The sequence below is a fragment of the Diorhabda carinulata genome, chromosome 12 (assembly GCF_026250575.1).
Source record: "Diorhabda carinulata isolate Delta chromosome 12, icDioCari1.1, whole genome shotgun sequence".
Lineage (NCBI taxonomy): Eukaryota > Metazoa > Arthropoda > Insecta > Coleoptera > Chrysomelidae > Diorhabda > Diorhabda carinulata.
In genome coordinates, this window is record NC_079471.1 from 3,786,251 (window position 1) to 3,804,581 (window position 18,331).

An 18,331-nucleotide genomic window follows, 5' to 3' on the forward strand; every position below is an offset into this window, starting at 1 on the left:
AATGGAGCTTTCTGTTATTTCACTGTCACATCATTATTTTGGCACAAGCAGGAATAGGAATATTTCATTTTACAAAATTAATTATGACATTTTTTGAATCTCTATCTTGATCTCTGTTTGTTTCGACTACAAGTATGAGGGCTCAAATTTTTTTGCAATAGCTCGAGTTACGCGTACACGTTCAGTGTTTAAAGATTGAAAGAAAGTTATATCAAAGCTGGTGAGTATTTTGGCATAATCTTGGATAAATATAGATGTATTAGGCTCCTAATTTTGTATGTAAATCGTGGAATATGTAAGATAATGGAAAATTGATAAAAGACGTGTCTTCAGATTTAGAACACCAACCTCGAAATCATCTCGAAGACTGTTATTTTTGTAGCGTTAACGTTAACGATTCAAACATTAAAAGATGAATTGAATGTTGGGAGTATCCAAGTACTCTGGTTGTGTTCAACATCTAGTGCAGCGCTTACCTAACTCTTCAGTGAATAAACATGTGTCTGAACCATTCGAACAAGACGTCGAAGAATCAAGCTCATCACGAAATGAAGCTGATTTTAAAAGTATATCAATTGAGCCACAATGCTTTTCCTAAAATGAGTTAGATGATCTTGCAAGAGATTTGAATCTTTCTAAAGAAGCTTCAATATTGTGAGCATCAAAAATGGAGCTGCAGATTTTCCAAAAATACTTAAGAAAGGGTTTGTTGATGTAAGTTTCATCCATTTTTTCATAAACTTTGATTAACTACAAGTTGGTTCTATGAAAATTATGAGAACTGGTTAGAAGACTAATTATTATCAAGACTGTTTCACTACTGTTAAAAACTTGTTATTAGTGAACGATGTTGCAAAACGAGGCGTTAATACAAAAGTACAACGAATTGTTTCAGATCTTAGATGATTAGATATAGCAACAGAAGCCTTTAAAAATACGAAATAAAGAATTTGAGTCGAGAATATCAATTTGAATATCATTTTTTTAGTCAATAGACTTAATCAACTGGGTAAATTTTTTAATTTAATTGATTTGAGTGCCACAATTTTTTATATTTTAAAAAAAATCGTACTTTTCCTGAAAGATTCCAAAAAAAAGATGATTATACCGAAAAATTAACTTAGTTTGTGTAAAAGCACGTGTTGTTTTGAATTAAAAAAAAATCCCAGTGTTTTCTCATCAAAAAGAAGCTTTTTAGGGGGCGCTGCAAAAAATTTAACAACTTTTTCACACTAAGTTTCCCTGTTTTATATATCTTAGTCATAGTAGATCTGAACAAGACCATTGGGTATGAAAAAACTGAAAATATGGAGTCTAGAAATAATATAACAAAGACAAAACTTCCTTTTGATATTTGCCAAACATTTCCTCAGCTCATTATGGAAAATATTAAAGCCGATATTATTGATGGCCTCCAATTTAACGACTGAGCTAGAACTAAAAGCTTGGACAGCTCTCGTCTCTGATGCAGAATTTTCCTCGGGAATAAAAAATCTGGAAATTATATTGAATTGTAGAATATCTCCTGCTACAATTGGGTGCAATATGAGCTTGAAACTCCTCTTCCTCCATAGTCACCTGGGCAGGTTTCCGTAAAATTTGAGATATATCAACTATGAGCAGGGAAATCCTATGCATTAGGGCTTACGCCTCATAGAAGAGCGTCACTAAGGTCTCTGGGATACGAATATGATGTCTTAGTATTGTTGGCCTTTGAATCGATTTGAAAATCACGACATATGAGTGAATCTAATTTAATTATTTAAAAGTGTACGCATACAAACCGTAAATAACCCTTTCTTAACGTTCCCCGATCCTAATGATCGCCTTCTCGCTGTTGGTTCTGCGGAATTCATTTTCAGTACGAAGCCACCCCTCGAATCATCTACCCTACGGTCTCTCTTGTCGGTTAACTCAGGATTTGGACCACCTTGTGCGCCTTCATTACTACGTAATGATGTCAAAGACGCTCTCAGTGTTTTGTTCGCTCTGTATTTGGATGCTTTACCGAACGGCGCGCTTTTTCTGATACCGTAGCCATGTCGCATGCCCCGCATCCATTGTCCCTGATATGTTCCTGGAATTGAGGAATATTTATAAATTTTAAATCAGATAATTACGAGCTACGTTTATTTATATAACAGTGATAATAAAAATATTTATGATGTGGTAGGAACGCACAAATTTCATAAAAAGATCTGTGCAGTTATATGAGTTACTTCATATGTAATTAGTTCCATCTTCTAAATCGTGAACTCGACAGTAAAAAATCAAAAGGGAAAAGACCAGGTGACCTAGATTACCACTCCTTTGTTTGACGTCTTCCAATCCACCTTATCTCAAACTGGTTATCCAGATACCTTCGAAAATTGAAGGCAAAATGTGTTGGTTGGAACCAGATACAGACGACTCTCGTTAATTCAAAACTCGAGGGACTCTTAAAATGTTACAAATATCAAATTTCCTCACTTTCATTTTGTAGACAGAGTGGTGACACTTCTTTCAAAGGTTCTCATCTTCATCGTTGATTTTTTCATTTGTATCTGTTGCAGATGGAATTCTTTATCTACTAGAACAAAGTCAGAAAAACTTATACCGCTGATGTCAACTAGGGGCTCTATTGCTGGTTCTTCATTATCCTCAATATTATTGGAAGATTTTCCTGATTTTCTTTTATGAAACCAGATTTTTGGAGCAATGGAAAATCGTTCGGGGTTTTACAGTTCTCTTTGCTTTGTAGGTCAGTAAAATAGCCGTCAGACATTAGCAGTTAGCTGCTAGTCGAAAGATTTTAAAACAAGTTTAAAAATTTACGATGGAACGTCTTCAAATGGATGATCGCTGGGTACAATGTTGGACAATGTAGGAGGACTGTTGTGTACAGTGCAATTATCTAAAAAGAGTAAAATATTGCGTTTCATGTCTTCATTAACTGTTAAAAGTCAGTTCTTAGAAAGTTCAGTCGTCAGTAGAAAATGACTTTTCTCTCCGGCATCATCATCATCATCGAGAAAACTCTTTTGCATTTTCTTTTAATAGGTTTCCGCGAATAGATATTTGTTGTACTCTACACTGTCTTAGCCAAATGACCAGACTTTCTTCCAGATGAGGAAATTTACGTTTAGTAGTTCTTTTCCATTATCCAACAGTTCAAGTAGCATAAATTTTCTCCTTGTGCTCTACTCCGGTTGAGAAAGTACTAAGAGGAATCTCAAATTCTTTCGCAACCTCACTCTTCATCTCACCTCCTACTACTCTTCGATTAACTTCTTCTGTCCAGCAATCGTCAAGCATTTATACTTTTCAAGACTCACAACTAACATAAACTTTAATTTAATCTGTAATCAAAGAATAAAATAGGAACAGTAACTGAAACTTAACTAAACAAACCAAGTCATTGCAAAATTAAACACTCGCGTACGATGATACAAGTTTGAACTTGTTTTACTCGGACTTGTTCCTATAAGGATCAAGTGATTTATTCTTTATGAATTATCGAGTGATTGAGTGATTTTCTAGGTGACTCGTGATATCTTGGAATATAACAAAGGTTCGAATTATCGCAGGTTTGAATTAACGAGAGTCGATTGTACTGGGATCCAAGTTTTCCTTGCTGCAATCAAGTCCGGACGCGCTGCCATACGAAGATGTTACAACTATCATTCAGCTGTTAAAGTCCTGCGAGTTAAATAAATCACTTCACAACTTTGTTAAAAAAAAAACAATTTTCAATAATCTGACTAGCGTACTCGACGAATATCAAACTATTAAGAACCCAGTATCAGTGTCCAAACTGTTTTAAATACTAAATCTTATTGTATACAATAATAACTAAAATTATTATAAAATCAGTGGATACGAAAAGGAATCCCAAAAAAGTTACAATAATGAGAATAAATAGATGCCAGAAATAAAAAATAAATACACAGACAGTACAAATAGTTCTAAAAAAGTTTTGTTTTAATTGAAAAAGAAGAATATGTTATATTTTTTTCAGTTAAATATATCGTGGAAAAATTTCCACCTGTACAACGGGTAATAATTCCGTTCCGATTTGTTTGATGACCAGCTTACATGCGTCAATTCGTTCATTCACTAATTTATCCCAAACTTTTGCCAAAAAATGTTAGGAAATCATCTCTCAATATATAGTTACGTATAAAGCAACGAGGTTCGAATAAATACTAAAATAAATCAACGGAATAGTCGTATCGATAGGTTGTTTAAATTATGACTGCTCTAATTGTAACTCATACTTCATAAAGAACAAATAAAGCTTTTAGATCCGTATCTTGATCACCTTAATTATCATCAGATCACAGTTCATTGATGGACGAAGAACCGCAGACTCAGCAACCTCTTCACTTTGAATTTTTAATCTCTCAGTTTGTTCAATTTTAAGTCAAGCTTTATAAACATTTCTCACTGATCGTTCTATGTTAACAATATGTTTTTACAAATATATTAAGGTGTGATATAAATACGCTCGTTAGAATAATGTACACGATGGAAATAACGGCATATTGATGTGGTACTTCAGCTTGGCATCTGGCGTCTAAAATTTTTACCACGAGCCGCCATTGATAGTGCACATAAAAGTTAGACAAAATCCACTGGGCAATAACTTTATGCAGTAAATTCAGTATCAGTTTTTCCCTCAAGTTTTCGTTAGATTATTTGTCAGCTTTCCTGTAATTCTCAACGTCCGATTTTGTTCAGGAATCGATTTTCCGTTTATTTTTCGGGTCAAGGTCGTTGGAGACATGCGGTGCTAGCTGACGAAATGACGAATTATACGTTTAATCAATTATTGTTTCCTCTCATACTAAATAACCACTTTCACTTTTATTACGTGTTAATCAATGAAGTTTTTCTTAGAAATCTGCAAAAATCTGTTCTATTACATATTTGTTTGATCAAACTTTTTTTTAATAGATTAGGGATTCTTAAACATAGAAACTCCGTAAAAACTATAATAAAATTGTTCAAAAAAGTATATAATGAAGAAAACCGAGCCTGAGGCTTCTAATATTTTTAGTGTGTTGCATGAAAAATTCATATTTCAAAACAACATTTTTCCAGGTAAAATCTGTAATTAATCTTCGGGTTAACCAATGACGGTTGACCTTATTCGTTGTATTAAAACATCAAAACTACTTTAAAATAAACTATTGATTAAATAATAAAGTAGTTAAGCGTGGTTTCAATAATTTGACGATCGTACTCGAACGAACGTCAGAATATTAAGACATCTATCTGTTTACAGCTCTTAAATACTGAAAAATTCTATTATTTGAAAGGTTATAATATAAAACCGATAAGTTTGGTCGTTAGAGTGACATCGACACAAAATAAAGTACGTAATTTGATACCTTAATGTCCAAAGGACACCCGGAATCAATCATTTATGATGTAGGTCCCTATTAGGATCGTTTACCATAGATTTCAATGAATACAATAAACTTTGAATTTAAGTAGCTTCACAGTCATATTAATATAAGACAAAAATAATAAGAAACGCTTTCGACTGACACAGGGTCACATTTGTGCAATTTAAATAATTTTAAATGGGAAATTATTATGTCAAAACAAAATCATCAAATGAAAAAATAAAATTTCTGGATTGCCTGTGTGAAAGACGGAAATAATTATTTGTACGCCAAGGACTGAAAGTAATACTTTGTTAGACGAGTCGGAGACGAACGAAGCGAGGCGAGCAACAGACGAGTCCAACAAAGTAGTATTTCAGCCGCGGCATACACAACATTTTTTAGACGACGCCTAAGAATGTAACAAAAATTCTATTATATTTTCTCTGTTTAAAGTTTTTGATTCTTTTGCAGTGTACCCTTTGTTTTGTTTCTTCGGGAAATTGATGAGTTTTGGATATTTGTTGATGTGAACATCTTGTTTTATTACGGGAGTACTTTTAATCATCGAGAATGTAGACAATAAAGTAGAACTTTTCCAGATTTTATATATTTCTGAAAAATAACCGAGCACTACGTTTTCCGTTGGGTTTTTCGTCTTTTTCTGGTGATACCACTTCATAAAGAGCTCGTACTGTTTTTCGTACCTTGCACGAGATATATTCGGCAACGCGTTGCTTTCTTCGGTGAGATTAGGTCGCATCGCTGATGTTTTCTTTTCCATCATCATTCATTGTTATTCATTAATGACAATAGACGAAACTTCGTATAAAACAAATAATTTAAGAAAATAAAAAATTCAAGGTTAAACAAAATCATCGAAGTGGTACTGTCAACTGTCAACATTGAGGTGGCTACTCCAGAGCGTCCCGAAAGTGTTTTGCAGTACGGAACAGTCACTTTCACTACATGGAACACTCAAAACGCAACTTTCGGTATGTAAATGAATACAGAACGAACAACTTTCAGATGGCGTCGCCTAAAGATTATATTGACATTGAAGAGTACAGAATTTATTATAGAAAGTGAATCAACGATGCCGACAGTTCTGGATTATGCATTCATAGATGCTCAAAGTTCATCCATATTAAAACACATATTTATATCTGTGACTCTAAACAGTGGCGGATCTACAGATTTGTCGACCATAGGCTATTCAATTTTTTCCAAAATATGCGTGTTTAATTATTGTATTAATAATTATATATAAACCCCGATTCATTCGGGTATGTTTCAAAAATTTGTCTGGATATATTTATTTCACTTTAAGATATGTTGTAGTAAAGTAACTACAGATATTTCTATTCAAACGCCGTGTCAAATGTCGCTTTTTATATATTTTTCTTCAAATTTCATACAGTAAAGTAAGTATATACCTAATACATTATAAATAATTCATAGTTGTTTATAATAGTTTAAATTTCTTTGTCACCTGCACTTTTAAGGTTATGTTTATTACCGTACCAGCATCATTTTTAGGTTAATTCTGTTTACAGCTTAAGAGAAGAAGAGAAATTCTGTTCGTTCAGCATTTAAAATGTTAGGTTAGGTTTACCCTTTACTATAGGTTAGAATTTAGTATATTAATTAGGTTTCCGTTTTCGATTCGAAAAATTATTCTTGGAAATTTATTTTATTCAGAAAAACAAGATAGAACCTGTCTTGGTTTGCGAAAAATGTAGAACTGAGTTTTCTATTATATATCGAACGATAAACATAAAAAATACGTTCAATCTGAAGCTTCTTCCAGTTTAATAACTACAAATTTTCGGTAATTAATTTTTGGTGATAGAGAAAAGCACCTGGCCGCTGCTTAAGCTTTTTATCATATTATTTCTCAACATTACTCCAATTCGTCACAACGTATCGTTGTAAAACAGGCTTTTCATTTATAGAAAAAACAAATACAAGTCAAGATTGAATGCTACCTTAGATTAACGCACAGATAATTGTTGTACATAAAACAGTAAAACAATTATTTCGGTGTTGTAATTGTGTAATATTGGGTTGGTATTCAGTTATCTTTTAAGTTTACGAACCCCTGTATTAGGTAACGTATGTCCCCCGTACTTCTGAAAGTAAATATCCATTCAAGAATTCAACAAAATCGCATTTAAAAATTCTATGAAATAATTCAAAGTAGTTACGAACTATTGACCAAATGCCAGTCACTAGCCTCATTTAACCTCAAAATATACCATAAAACATGCTGTTTAGTATTCGAAGCACGTTCATAGAGGCAGGACGGAAATTATTTGTTCTAAGATCAACTAGACGCTATTTTATACTTTGAAAAATATACACAATCTGCTTTAGTAGAATTATAAATTTATTATTAGAACCATTACAATATTATAACTGATGAACTCATATGATACAGCAATCTCATCACTCCTGATAGGATCCATTAAGTTCTGTTGATCAAATAGTTAAGTGATACAAAGTGTCCCTTATTTTACTCTCCATCTACGTATCGTCTCGGATTACCTAATTTTCGTCTTGTATTAATGTGACTGTGAAAAACCATAAATGTCGCTTGTCTACCAGAATTTTAATACTTAAGCCAGGTTGTACATTGATCACTCCTAATGGGAACCAACCTCATAGTTAAGTGATTCCAAGCGTTCCTTGGACACTTTTATTTTATATTGATGCGACTTTAAACAACCATTTTTATACTTAATTATAGTTACGATTATATTTAGTATTTAAAGCAGCTTGCACACAGATACTGGTTTCTTAACAGTGGGACATTCGTCGAGTACGCTAGTCGGATTATTAAAAACAATTAATTATTTTTTGGGCTAATTTTTATAAATCTGTGAATTGAGTTATTTAATTATTTTAATAACCTTTGTATCATATTTCGGATAAAGAAGTTTTTTACGTTAAACTGAATATATTGATTTCGAAAGACCATACTGAACACACTGTTTACACTACCACTACACCAACACCGACAATTACACTGTCTGACGCGCGTTTAGATAACCAAGTTATCGTCTTCAGAGATTGAAGGTAAACAGTAATTGTGAGTTTTGGTGTAGTGGTAGTTCCAAAAATTCCAGTTTAGTTTGCCAGTCGTGCATTCAATAAAACTTGTATTATCAGCTAGCTTTCCAAACGATAAATTTCCAATACTTTCTTAACCTCTTCACTGTACCTTCACCAAGCATAACATTATGAATTCATCCCCAGAAATTTTTTATTAAAACTTCATTATTTGAAATTAAATGGTACTCAAGGTCAACAGAACCATTCCAACGTGCTAACCGAAATGATCTGGGTTCAAATCAGGATGCGGACAACATCAGAAGATATTAAAATCTGAAAAGCGACAGAAATCATCGCCAATGCAATACCTAGGCTTGCAACATAAGCGTTAGGATCTATAGCTAAGGTTATGAGTACATTAGACATCTAGAGGATAAACTATCTTTGTTGTATTCACAAACCACTTGAGCAACTTTGAGCAGACAAACCAGCGAATAAAAAATATTCAACTTTGAATGAAGAACCTGGAAACTTCTAAACTGACTAAGAGTATTTGAATCCAATCCTTGCATTTAATGAAGGTTGGCGACAATTTCGGTCCTGAGTAATGCGAATTAAAGATGATGTATTCATACCAGTCCAATCGCGTATATTATATAACCATAAATGTTGTCTGCGACCATGTCCACGTTTTTTCATATCTTTCATATTGTTGTAAGTAACTCTCTTTCCTTTCCCATACGTCTAAGCACTTCAACGTTAGGTATATGTTGAGTCCATGATATTTTTAGTAGTCTACGAAAGATCCACATTTCAAAAATCTCGAGTCTGTTCATGGTATCCACTTTTAATGTCATCGCCTATTGCTTGGTTAAATATGTGCTCAGAGCACATATTAAATAGTATTGAAGACAAAACACAACCTTGTCGTACTCCCTTGTCTATACACAGCAGTTCTGATGTCGTTTGTTCATAACTAATCGTTGCTTGTTGGTTCCAATAAAGATTTCTAATAGGTACACTCGATGTCTTGTTTGTCTAACCCGTTTTTCTGTAGTAATGTCAGAAGGATGGTATCATTAACTCGATCGAAGGCTTTCTTGTAGTCTATGAAACAGGCATAGACATCTATCCTCGTGTCTCGACATTTCTAGAAGAGTATTAATAAGCAGGTTGGGTGATGATTTAATATAAGATAAAGATTTTATACACAATATACAACTATAAGTAGAGAGATTTAAGATAAACTTTCCATAATTAGAGATTGTAGTGGTGTATGAGCAAATTAATAGAGTCGATAATATTAATTATACTGCATCAAGTTTAATTTGTCGCTTCCTAAAATAAGATTTGCCATATTCATACTCAATTATTCAATAATTAAATTATATTGCAAAAAAACATTTATCGTATCTCGCATTCTTTCATATCGCATAATTTATAATCTTTTAATAGCCAAAAATAGACCAGAAAAATGTTTTTGACTCCAGTGAATTATACTTGAACCTTGTCCGTTTATTTGGCACAACGCCAAACCATTGAAAACGGAATCTCTACCTGAATTTGATGGTTACATCACGATGAATTCAAAAATCAGGGAAACTATTCAAAGAGACTGCTTACTCGACTTTGAATTTATTTGAATATTCTTGAATTAAATGTATATGTAATTTAGGTCGCTTTAAAACTCTGTTAGTAATTCTAGCAGCATTTATTCAACGTGGTAAGAAAGTAATTACTTTCCAAATGCAATAATTTCAAGAACATCTCTTGGAAAAATTCCATTATGAATATGATTCATGTACAATTCTTCTGGCTGTTCATATACAACATGGTCATCAGGTTCAGCTCACCAAGGCGCGTCTATGATAGCAACAACTCCAGGGAAGTTTTTATCTCCGAATCCTCTTTCAATCTGGGGTTCTCAAAGTGCTCAAAAAGTAGGTTAATCTACTAATTATTTGAAACATCACTGGATGCAATTGATGAAACTTATATTTATACTAGAACGATGTTTACTTTTAGTTGATTTATAATTTTTTCACAAGCTGTAGTTGTTTGAGCGTGTATAATTTCAATCTTGTACAATCAGATGAATAAACTACATTGAAGGATTTTTCAAAAAAAAACTAACTTTATTAATAAATTCTAAGCTATTGTTGACTTATTTTATATCTTAACGTTTACTCATTGACTGGACCAATGACCCTGCTAACTAAGACATCTGAATTTTTTAAAAAAATGGTTCATAATGGTAAAAATATTATGTTTTATCAAAATCCAATACAAGATACCACTTAGTCGAAATTTGTATCGATAACACATATAAAGGCTTTAAATTATTCTTTTGAAAATGTGCCAAATTTGTCATATAATTCTGCCAATAGATTCCGGTTCAGAAAATAAAAATGATCTGCGGAAATGGAACAGTTTAATGGGAAATTATAATTTTGTAAGGACATTAATATGATAACAAAAAATAAACATATTCGGGGATGTTTTTAGTCAGACAATATCATCCTTGCTCTCTTCCTATTTGCCAAGGAATAATAAATTATGATGAATAAAATTTTTGTAAAAACTGTAAAAACTGCTAAATATATGCTACGCTATTATTTTAATAGTTTTATCAGTATCACCAATTCCTATTTTCTATTTTTATCTATATCCTGTTTATTATGATAAGAATTGAAATATGGAAACTACCCCTTTTGAAATGCTTTGTTTACAACGTTGCCATATATCTCTCAGTTTCTCTAGCACTCACAATAATTTTATAACGTATCTGCAATTATATGGAATGCTTGAATGAATAATTTTATGATCTGTAATGTCTTTAGTGTGGCGAAAGCGAACAATTGTTTTTTTTACGTCCGTTATAATATTCACGTGTAGTATTAATATTAGTGGTGGAGAGTAATAATGAAAAAAGTATAAACTGCACCCCAGAAGATGTACTAATACAACTATAGACAATGTTATTTCTTTGAACTCGTTAAATGTTGCCAATTCAAGTACCAATAGTAAAGTAACTCAAATTAATAATGCTCATAGTTTCAATATTACTATTATAAAATAAAAATTGATAAAAGTTTTGTCGAATTTTTTAAGTCTACGGACGTAGAAAAAATTTTGTATGAAACTCATAGTAAAGCAACTTTTTTTCACACGGTCAAACCGTCCTACACGTGAAAATATTATTACTTCACTCACTCACGCAATATTCACTTTCAAAACGGTTCATACGGGGTCATAAGATTTAAAAACGGTTTATAATTACTGTGTAATTATTATTGTAAAATAATTTATAACAGTATTTCGGCATTTTCGAAAGATCGAATACATCTTGGAAATTTGTAAATAAACGTTGAATGTAGGAGAATGATTTTATGTTTAGTAAGTCTAGTGATTGTTTTTTATTCGTTCCCAAACTGTAGATTTGTAGATTTACAATGTAGTTTGTTTTTTAAATTTAAATCCTGTCACAGAATCTTTCATTTAACCATGATAGGTGAAGCTTTCAGGCCGTCTATTAGAAAGAATCGCATTTCCCTCAACTTGGTCGCTGAAAAACAAAAAATCTGCATCGACTGTATACTTAGATACTCATAAGGATTCATGTTGCTATAATGAGATATTAAAAACTATAAATAATCCATGACTAATTCACATAATCATCTCAACATCAAGGAATTCTAAGAAACGTTTTGAAGTTCATCCATTTGTTTCGTGAAATTTATTTGTAATCAACATCGAGATTTGAATCTCAAGTTTTTCATTCATGACCTGTTTTTTACTCACATTCCCTGAATAAATATTTTTGATGAGTCAAATGTCTGTTATTATACCATTGATGATTTTATTTATTTTGAAAGCGCAAATAGTCTGTAATATTTGAAACGCGAAACATACACGAAGGGTATAAAAAGATATGCTCTCGACACGTTAAACTTTTTATTAGATTAAACAACTTTTATTTGACGATATATTTAATTAAATAATCCAATTAAGTAATCCAAAACGGCCCTTATCTCAGCGGCGCATCATCAATTACTTATTTATTAATATGAACTCTAACATCATTAAGTTTATCATTACTATAAATTGTCTGTATTTCATATTTCTGTCAATTTTATAGATTTACAACTTTAACCCCATTAAGTTATCGTCTTCAATTATTTATTATTTAATTATTATTAATGTGACTATAATGAACCATAAATATATTTATCTAACATTATAATTATTATTGTATAAGCTAAGAACTAATATATAAAGGAGCCTGAAAAACAAATACTTCGTTCATTTAATTCGATATTCGTCTAGTACGCTAAATTATTAATTCCTCAGTTTGCTAAATGAATTGTTTTCTAAAAAGAAAGTTGGTGGATTGAGTTATTTAATTATATCATTTTCCACATACAGAAAATGTCAATATTATAATATTGGTGTCATTTATACATTTCTATATACGAGGTGTGATTAAAAAAGATGCTTTTAGCTTTTTCATGAGACAGTACAGTAATAATTATAGTGAGTTAGGAGAGTGTGGATAGACAAGACTTTTGACGAGAGAAAAAGTGCATTATATTGATGGGACACATTTACCCATATCGTTATGATCATTTAAAATGTGTATTCAATTGGAATATCAACAAAAAGGATGCAAGTATAATTAAAAAATAACGTTATCTCATAAACGTATCAGTAAGAGCAAGACAGTATTTTTATGTGTAGTATTTTTCTTACCATTACTTATTATAATTAAATAACTAAATTCACCAACATGCTTTTTAAAAACACTAATCTGACTGGCATACTATTAAATAAACAAGGTATTAGTTTTACATGCTTCTTTATAAAGATGATACCTTAATCGAGTTGAAGTTGACAATCTATAAAACTGACAGAAATATGAAATACACACAATTTATAGTGATGATAAACTTAATTGATTAATTTAGAGTTTATAGTAATAAATAAGTAATTGATAATGAAGTGCCGCTGTGATAAGGGATGTTTTGGATCAGTTTTTGTAACATTCATCTTATTGCGTGGTTTCCTTTGGCGTGGACCGCCCCCGCTACCAGTACTACCGTCGAATCAGTACGTGTGCGCAGTTTAAAGTCACCGCACGCTTTTGTTTCGTTGCTTATTATTGTAAGCATAAAATAAATATTATTATAGTTTTACAAGTGGAAGTATTGAAGAAAAAGCACAAAATTGTTCGTGGAAAATATGTCCTACCCCAAAATGTCTTGTGTGCGAAGAAACTTTAGATAATAAATCGATGGTGCCCCCTAAACTAATACGACATTTAACCATTAAACACTCATCAGTAGCCCAGAAAGACAAAACGTATTTTCAACGTTTGAAGGATCAATCGAAGAAGCAGGTGAATCTCATGAGTTCGTCTTTCGAAACATCAGACAAAGCACAAAAAACAAGATACGTGATGGCTAACACGTTAATTGAAGCAAAAAAGCGAAACTCTCTAGCTGAAACTGTAGTTTTACCTGTCTGCAAAGAGATCGTCAAGATAATGTTAAGCCAAGAAGCTGTTAAAGAAATTGAAAAAAATACCTGCATCGGCAGAAACTATTTCACGTCGAATTAATGACATATCTAACGATATTAAATCAACGTTTATTGAAAAATTGAGAGTAATTGGAGATCAGTGGTTACGCGCATCTTATCTCAATTGTTAGATACATTGAAGGATGTGAATTAAAAGAAAACTTTTTATTTTGTTTGCCACTGTCCAACCATATAACTGGTGAAGAAATATTTGAAGTAAAAAACGAATATTTTAATGGACATAATTTGGATTGGAGTAACTGTATAAGTGTTTGCTCAAACGGGGCAGCAGATATAACAGAAGAGGTTAAAGGCCTTATGACTAAGGTTGCTGAAAAAAACCCTGATATTGAAAAACAGCATTGTGTTTTCCACAGTGAAGGTCTTATGACGAAGTCTTTGCCAGAGAAACTATTATACGTTCTTCAAGAAATTATCAAAATCGTAATTTTACATCAAGTCGCCACCGCTGAAATCCCTTTCAGTCTTTTTAATGCAGTATGTCAATAAATGGGGGCAGATCATCAGTCACTTTGTTTCATACAGAAACACGATGGATTTCTCGCGGGAAAGTACTTATGAGTTAAAAAATGAGACTGAGTAGAAGTATGGTTTGCAAAACTTGCATATCTATATATTTGCTCACTTAAACGAACTTAATAAAAAAATGCAAGGCAGAAATTCCAATATTTTAACATCGTTGGATAAAATTGAAAGCTTTCGCGCTAAATTGGAACTATGGATCAGTCTCGCTACCAATGGTAATAATGAAATGTTCCCGAATGTTATGGCAGCTGATCCGGGAAAAATAATTCAGGCTTTGATGGTCCAACACTTAAAACTTCTTGCAGAGAAAATGAATTTCTATTTCCCCAAGATTGATCTTCAACCTATGGACCCCGAGGGCATTCTTTTTGGACACTTACCAATAAATGAGCGGGAAGAACTGAAAAATTAATATCCTCTGCTTTCCAAGCATGCTTTTGCAATACTTTTGTCATTTGCAACGACCTATTTATGAGAATTAGGATCGTCGACTCTTACCACAATAAAAACCAAAAATAGAGAACACCTCAGAACGATCGACGAATAGATTAGAGCAGCTTTGTCAACTATTACTCCAAATTTAGACCGCTGATTAAACAGACTCATGTTTCGAATTGAATACCTTTTTTATAATTCAAACTTTACGTTTGTTGATTAATAATAAATATTGTTTCGATGATTAATTAATAAATTTCGATTAATTTTTCTTATAAAGTTTTTTTGTTAGTTGTACCTAGGCCACTTTGAAATGAATCAGTCATAGAGCGGTAAAATCTTTCTCAATTAATTATAAAGCTTGTCACTATTACTACGAAGGTCACTAATAAAATTATGATGTTTTTAATCTATTGAATAAACATTTCCTCGGGAATTCGATATGCTGAAGCAATTTTTGAAATAGTTCTGTTGAGGGGTTTCCTAATGTAGCTATTTATAGGTTCAAAACATTGTAAGTGCTAGTCAAATGAAAAAGCTAGAAATGCTTTAACACCCAATGGTTTTTCTGGGAAACAGCGGATCAATGTTTTATTTATTTATTATGGATTTATATTGAAGATTATGACAGTTTGACCGTTGGCAACGTCGCCGAATTAGGCTGAAAAGAGTTGGGGGATAATACAGTGCTATTAAAATTACGAACAAAACAAAAAATCGAGTATCCAGACACATCGGTGGCGCTATTCAGCATCTCCATCACATTATCTAGGCCACGTTACAATCAACACTGTTGTTTTTGAATCTAGAGATGCGCGTTATTAAATTTTATTATTTAACAACGTATCGTAATTGAAAATAAGATATTTTACGAGATTTATCTCATACTAATGTAAATCATACATACATCATGCATAATACATGCATTATTCCAACTCCTGTTCTTGGCTGCATTGTTGCCAGTTCGCTATCCCTAGTTTCTGTAAGTCTTCCTTATATGCATCTAGCCATTTTCTACGTGGACGCCTTTTTCTTCTTTTTGTGCCTTCTTCACTTGCTAAGCTCTCACCATAGGTTGTACAACTATTCTGTGGATTCTTAGCTTCGCTACCTTCGAATTATCTTTGGACCTAAATAGGTTTCCTAGAGCTCCAACTGTTTCATTGTCTCTTGCCAATCTTTCGTCGAATTCTTCAATTTCGTATTCTTCACTTGCTACCGTATCTTCCAGGTATTCAAACTCTTGTATTGAACCGGAACTCCTTATTTTGATCTGTTGTGATTTTTAATTGGTTTAATTTTCTAAAATTATAAACTGTAGTATTTGTATGGGATATCACGTTATTTTCATTTGAAAACTGACGCTTCTGAAAGGAAACTGCACCATCTATGGCTCATTTCGTGGACTCAACTATCGAAATTATAGACCCAACTAACTATGGATTTATCAAAATAATCTAGAATGATTTCTCAACATCATATCCATATTGATTTGGATCTCACATCGCTCCATAAATTTTTGATAAATAACTAAGACCTTGGTATAAAAAATTCCCTCAACGATAAGAAACGTTCTGGTCGGTCTACTGAAATTGATGATGACCAAATCATAGTCATAATTGAAGAGGATCGTCATACATCTATTCGAGAGGTTGGGAAGAGGCTACATGTATTGCTCACAACAATTGAAAAACTGAAAACATCAATTCTGATGTTCACTGTAAACAATTAATGAAACTGGATGAAGTAATGTTAGGGTTTAGTGTTCCACCATGATAATACAAGGCCTCACACATCTTTGGCAACTCGTAGGAAACTATTGAAGCTTGGCTGGGAAGTGATGCCACATCCCTCATACAGCCCTGATCTTACATTAGCTGATTATTTCGAAGTTTGCAGAGTTCTTTGATTGGTTAAACTGTCACAATTAACGATGACCTTCAATCGCACCTGGGACAGTTTTTTGCTGATAAGGACTGGAAATTTTATGAGCGCAGAATCATGAAGCTGAAAGAAAGGTGACAAAAGGTCATTGAAAAATATTTAAAATATATAATTGATTGAAAACCATTCTTTAAAAAAAAGTTATTTAGATTGAGATTATCGGATAATTGTATAATTTAGGAATAGAGTTCGATCTTTATAAAGAAGCTTCATAGCAGACCGAAAGATATCAGTGCTGTGACTTTTTGTGTGATTCTAGTGAAGAATTAATATTTTACTTGGTGATATTCTGATAATTCGGATTTGTTATATATGAGTCAAACCCATCTCTAATTTTGGGCGAATATTAAGCTACTGGAAATTTGTCTGTTGGAGAGTGGGAATTTAGAATAAAATCGTGCGCGCTTATTGAACGCCACAGCAGCTGTTTGTTTTTGTTTAAGGTTCACAAACGCCTGTCAATTTCTTTTTAAGGATGACATAAACAGTTATTTATGAAAGGAATGTTATGTGGGCAATAATCTGATATTATGTCGACGTAATTTCAGAAAATAAAATAGATATACGGATTTATAAATGTAATCTGAAAATATTCTCTTTTTTATTCATGTCCAATTTTTTTCACTACCAGCCTAAAACGTTTCCAGAAATCACACAAGTATCCCAATACTTTCATTAAACCGGATGGGGTAGAATATTTCATTTTGAAATATCAATCGATTATATTTTACTTGTTTTGAAGAGACTAGATTGAAAAATTACAAAACATTTATAAATATGAGTCCAGTTTAATTTGAAGTCGAAACTTTTTGATTAAAATATCAATTTCAACGGCTCGGAACGTTATAACCTTAAAACTATGTATAATATTTTCGAATCAGATATTTGATTTCCAATATCATTTGTAAAAATGATATTAAGGAGCTCATGTTAATTCGATTATTATAGTCTTTTTTTATACACGAGGGAGTAATAAAATAAAACCTAATTTCTAATGCAAAACTTAGTAGTCATTTTAAATATTATTATAGAATAATCATCTAAACGTTTTCAAAAATTTTATCTGTACAGAACAAAATCAAAAAGTTTGGACTGGCTAAAAGCCCTGTGAATTCAAGATTACATAGGATTTTTTCAACTACCTCTTTGCTAATAAATTTTGTCTCATTTTGCATTTCGAATGTAGGTCCAAGTTGTCTATTCCTAACAGTTTAGATAAGCTGCAACTTCAAAGTTCAGTGTGCAGTCTATTGTCTAGTTCTAGTAGAAAACGTGGAAGAGCCGTGTAAACGCAAAAAAATTTTTTCCTTCGGCACTTAACGAAAGAACCTTTATATTAAATTGTATTTAATCATTTAGAAACAAAAATTTATGTAAAAATATTAACACCACAGTAGAATTAGTTA

At 32.2% G+C, this 18,331-nt stretch overlaps 1 protein-coding gene across 1 annotated transcript in view; it reads right to left on the reverse strand.

The window, feature by feature from the left end:
• LOC130900165 (junctophilin-1) overlaps positions 1–18,331 on the reverse strand; it is a 65,077-nt gene that overhangs the window by 36,345 nt on the left and 10,401 nt on the right. Inside the window, exon 3 of the mRNA XM_057810568.1 lies at positions 1,785–2,077. Within this exon, the coding sequence (XP_057666551.1) occupies positions 1,785–2,057 (273 nt within the window). The 5' untranslated portion in view covers positions 2,058–2,077. The remainder of the gene's footprint in view (positions 1–1,784; positions 2,078–18,331) is intronic.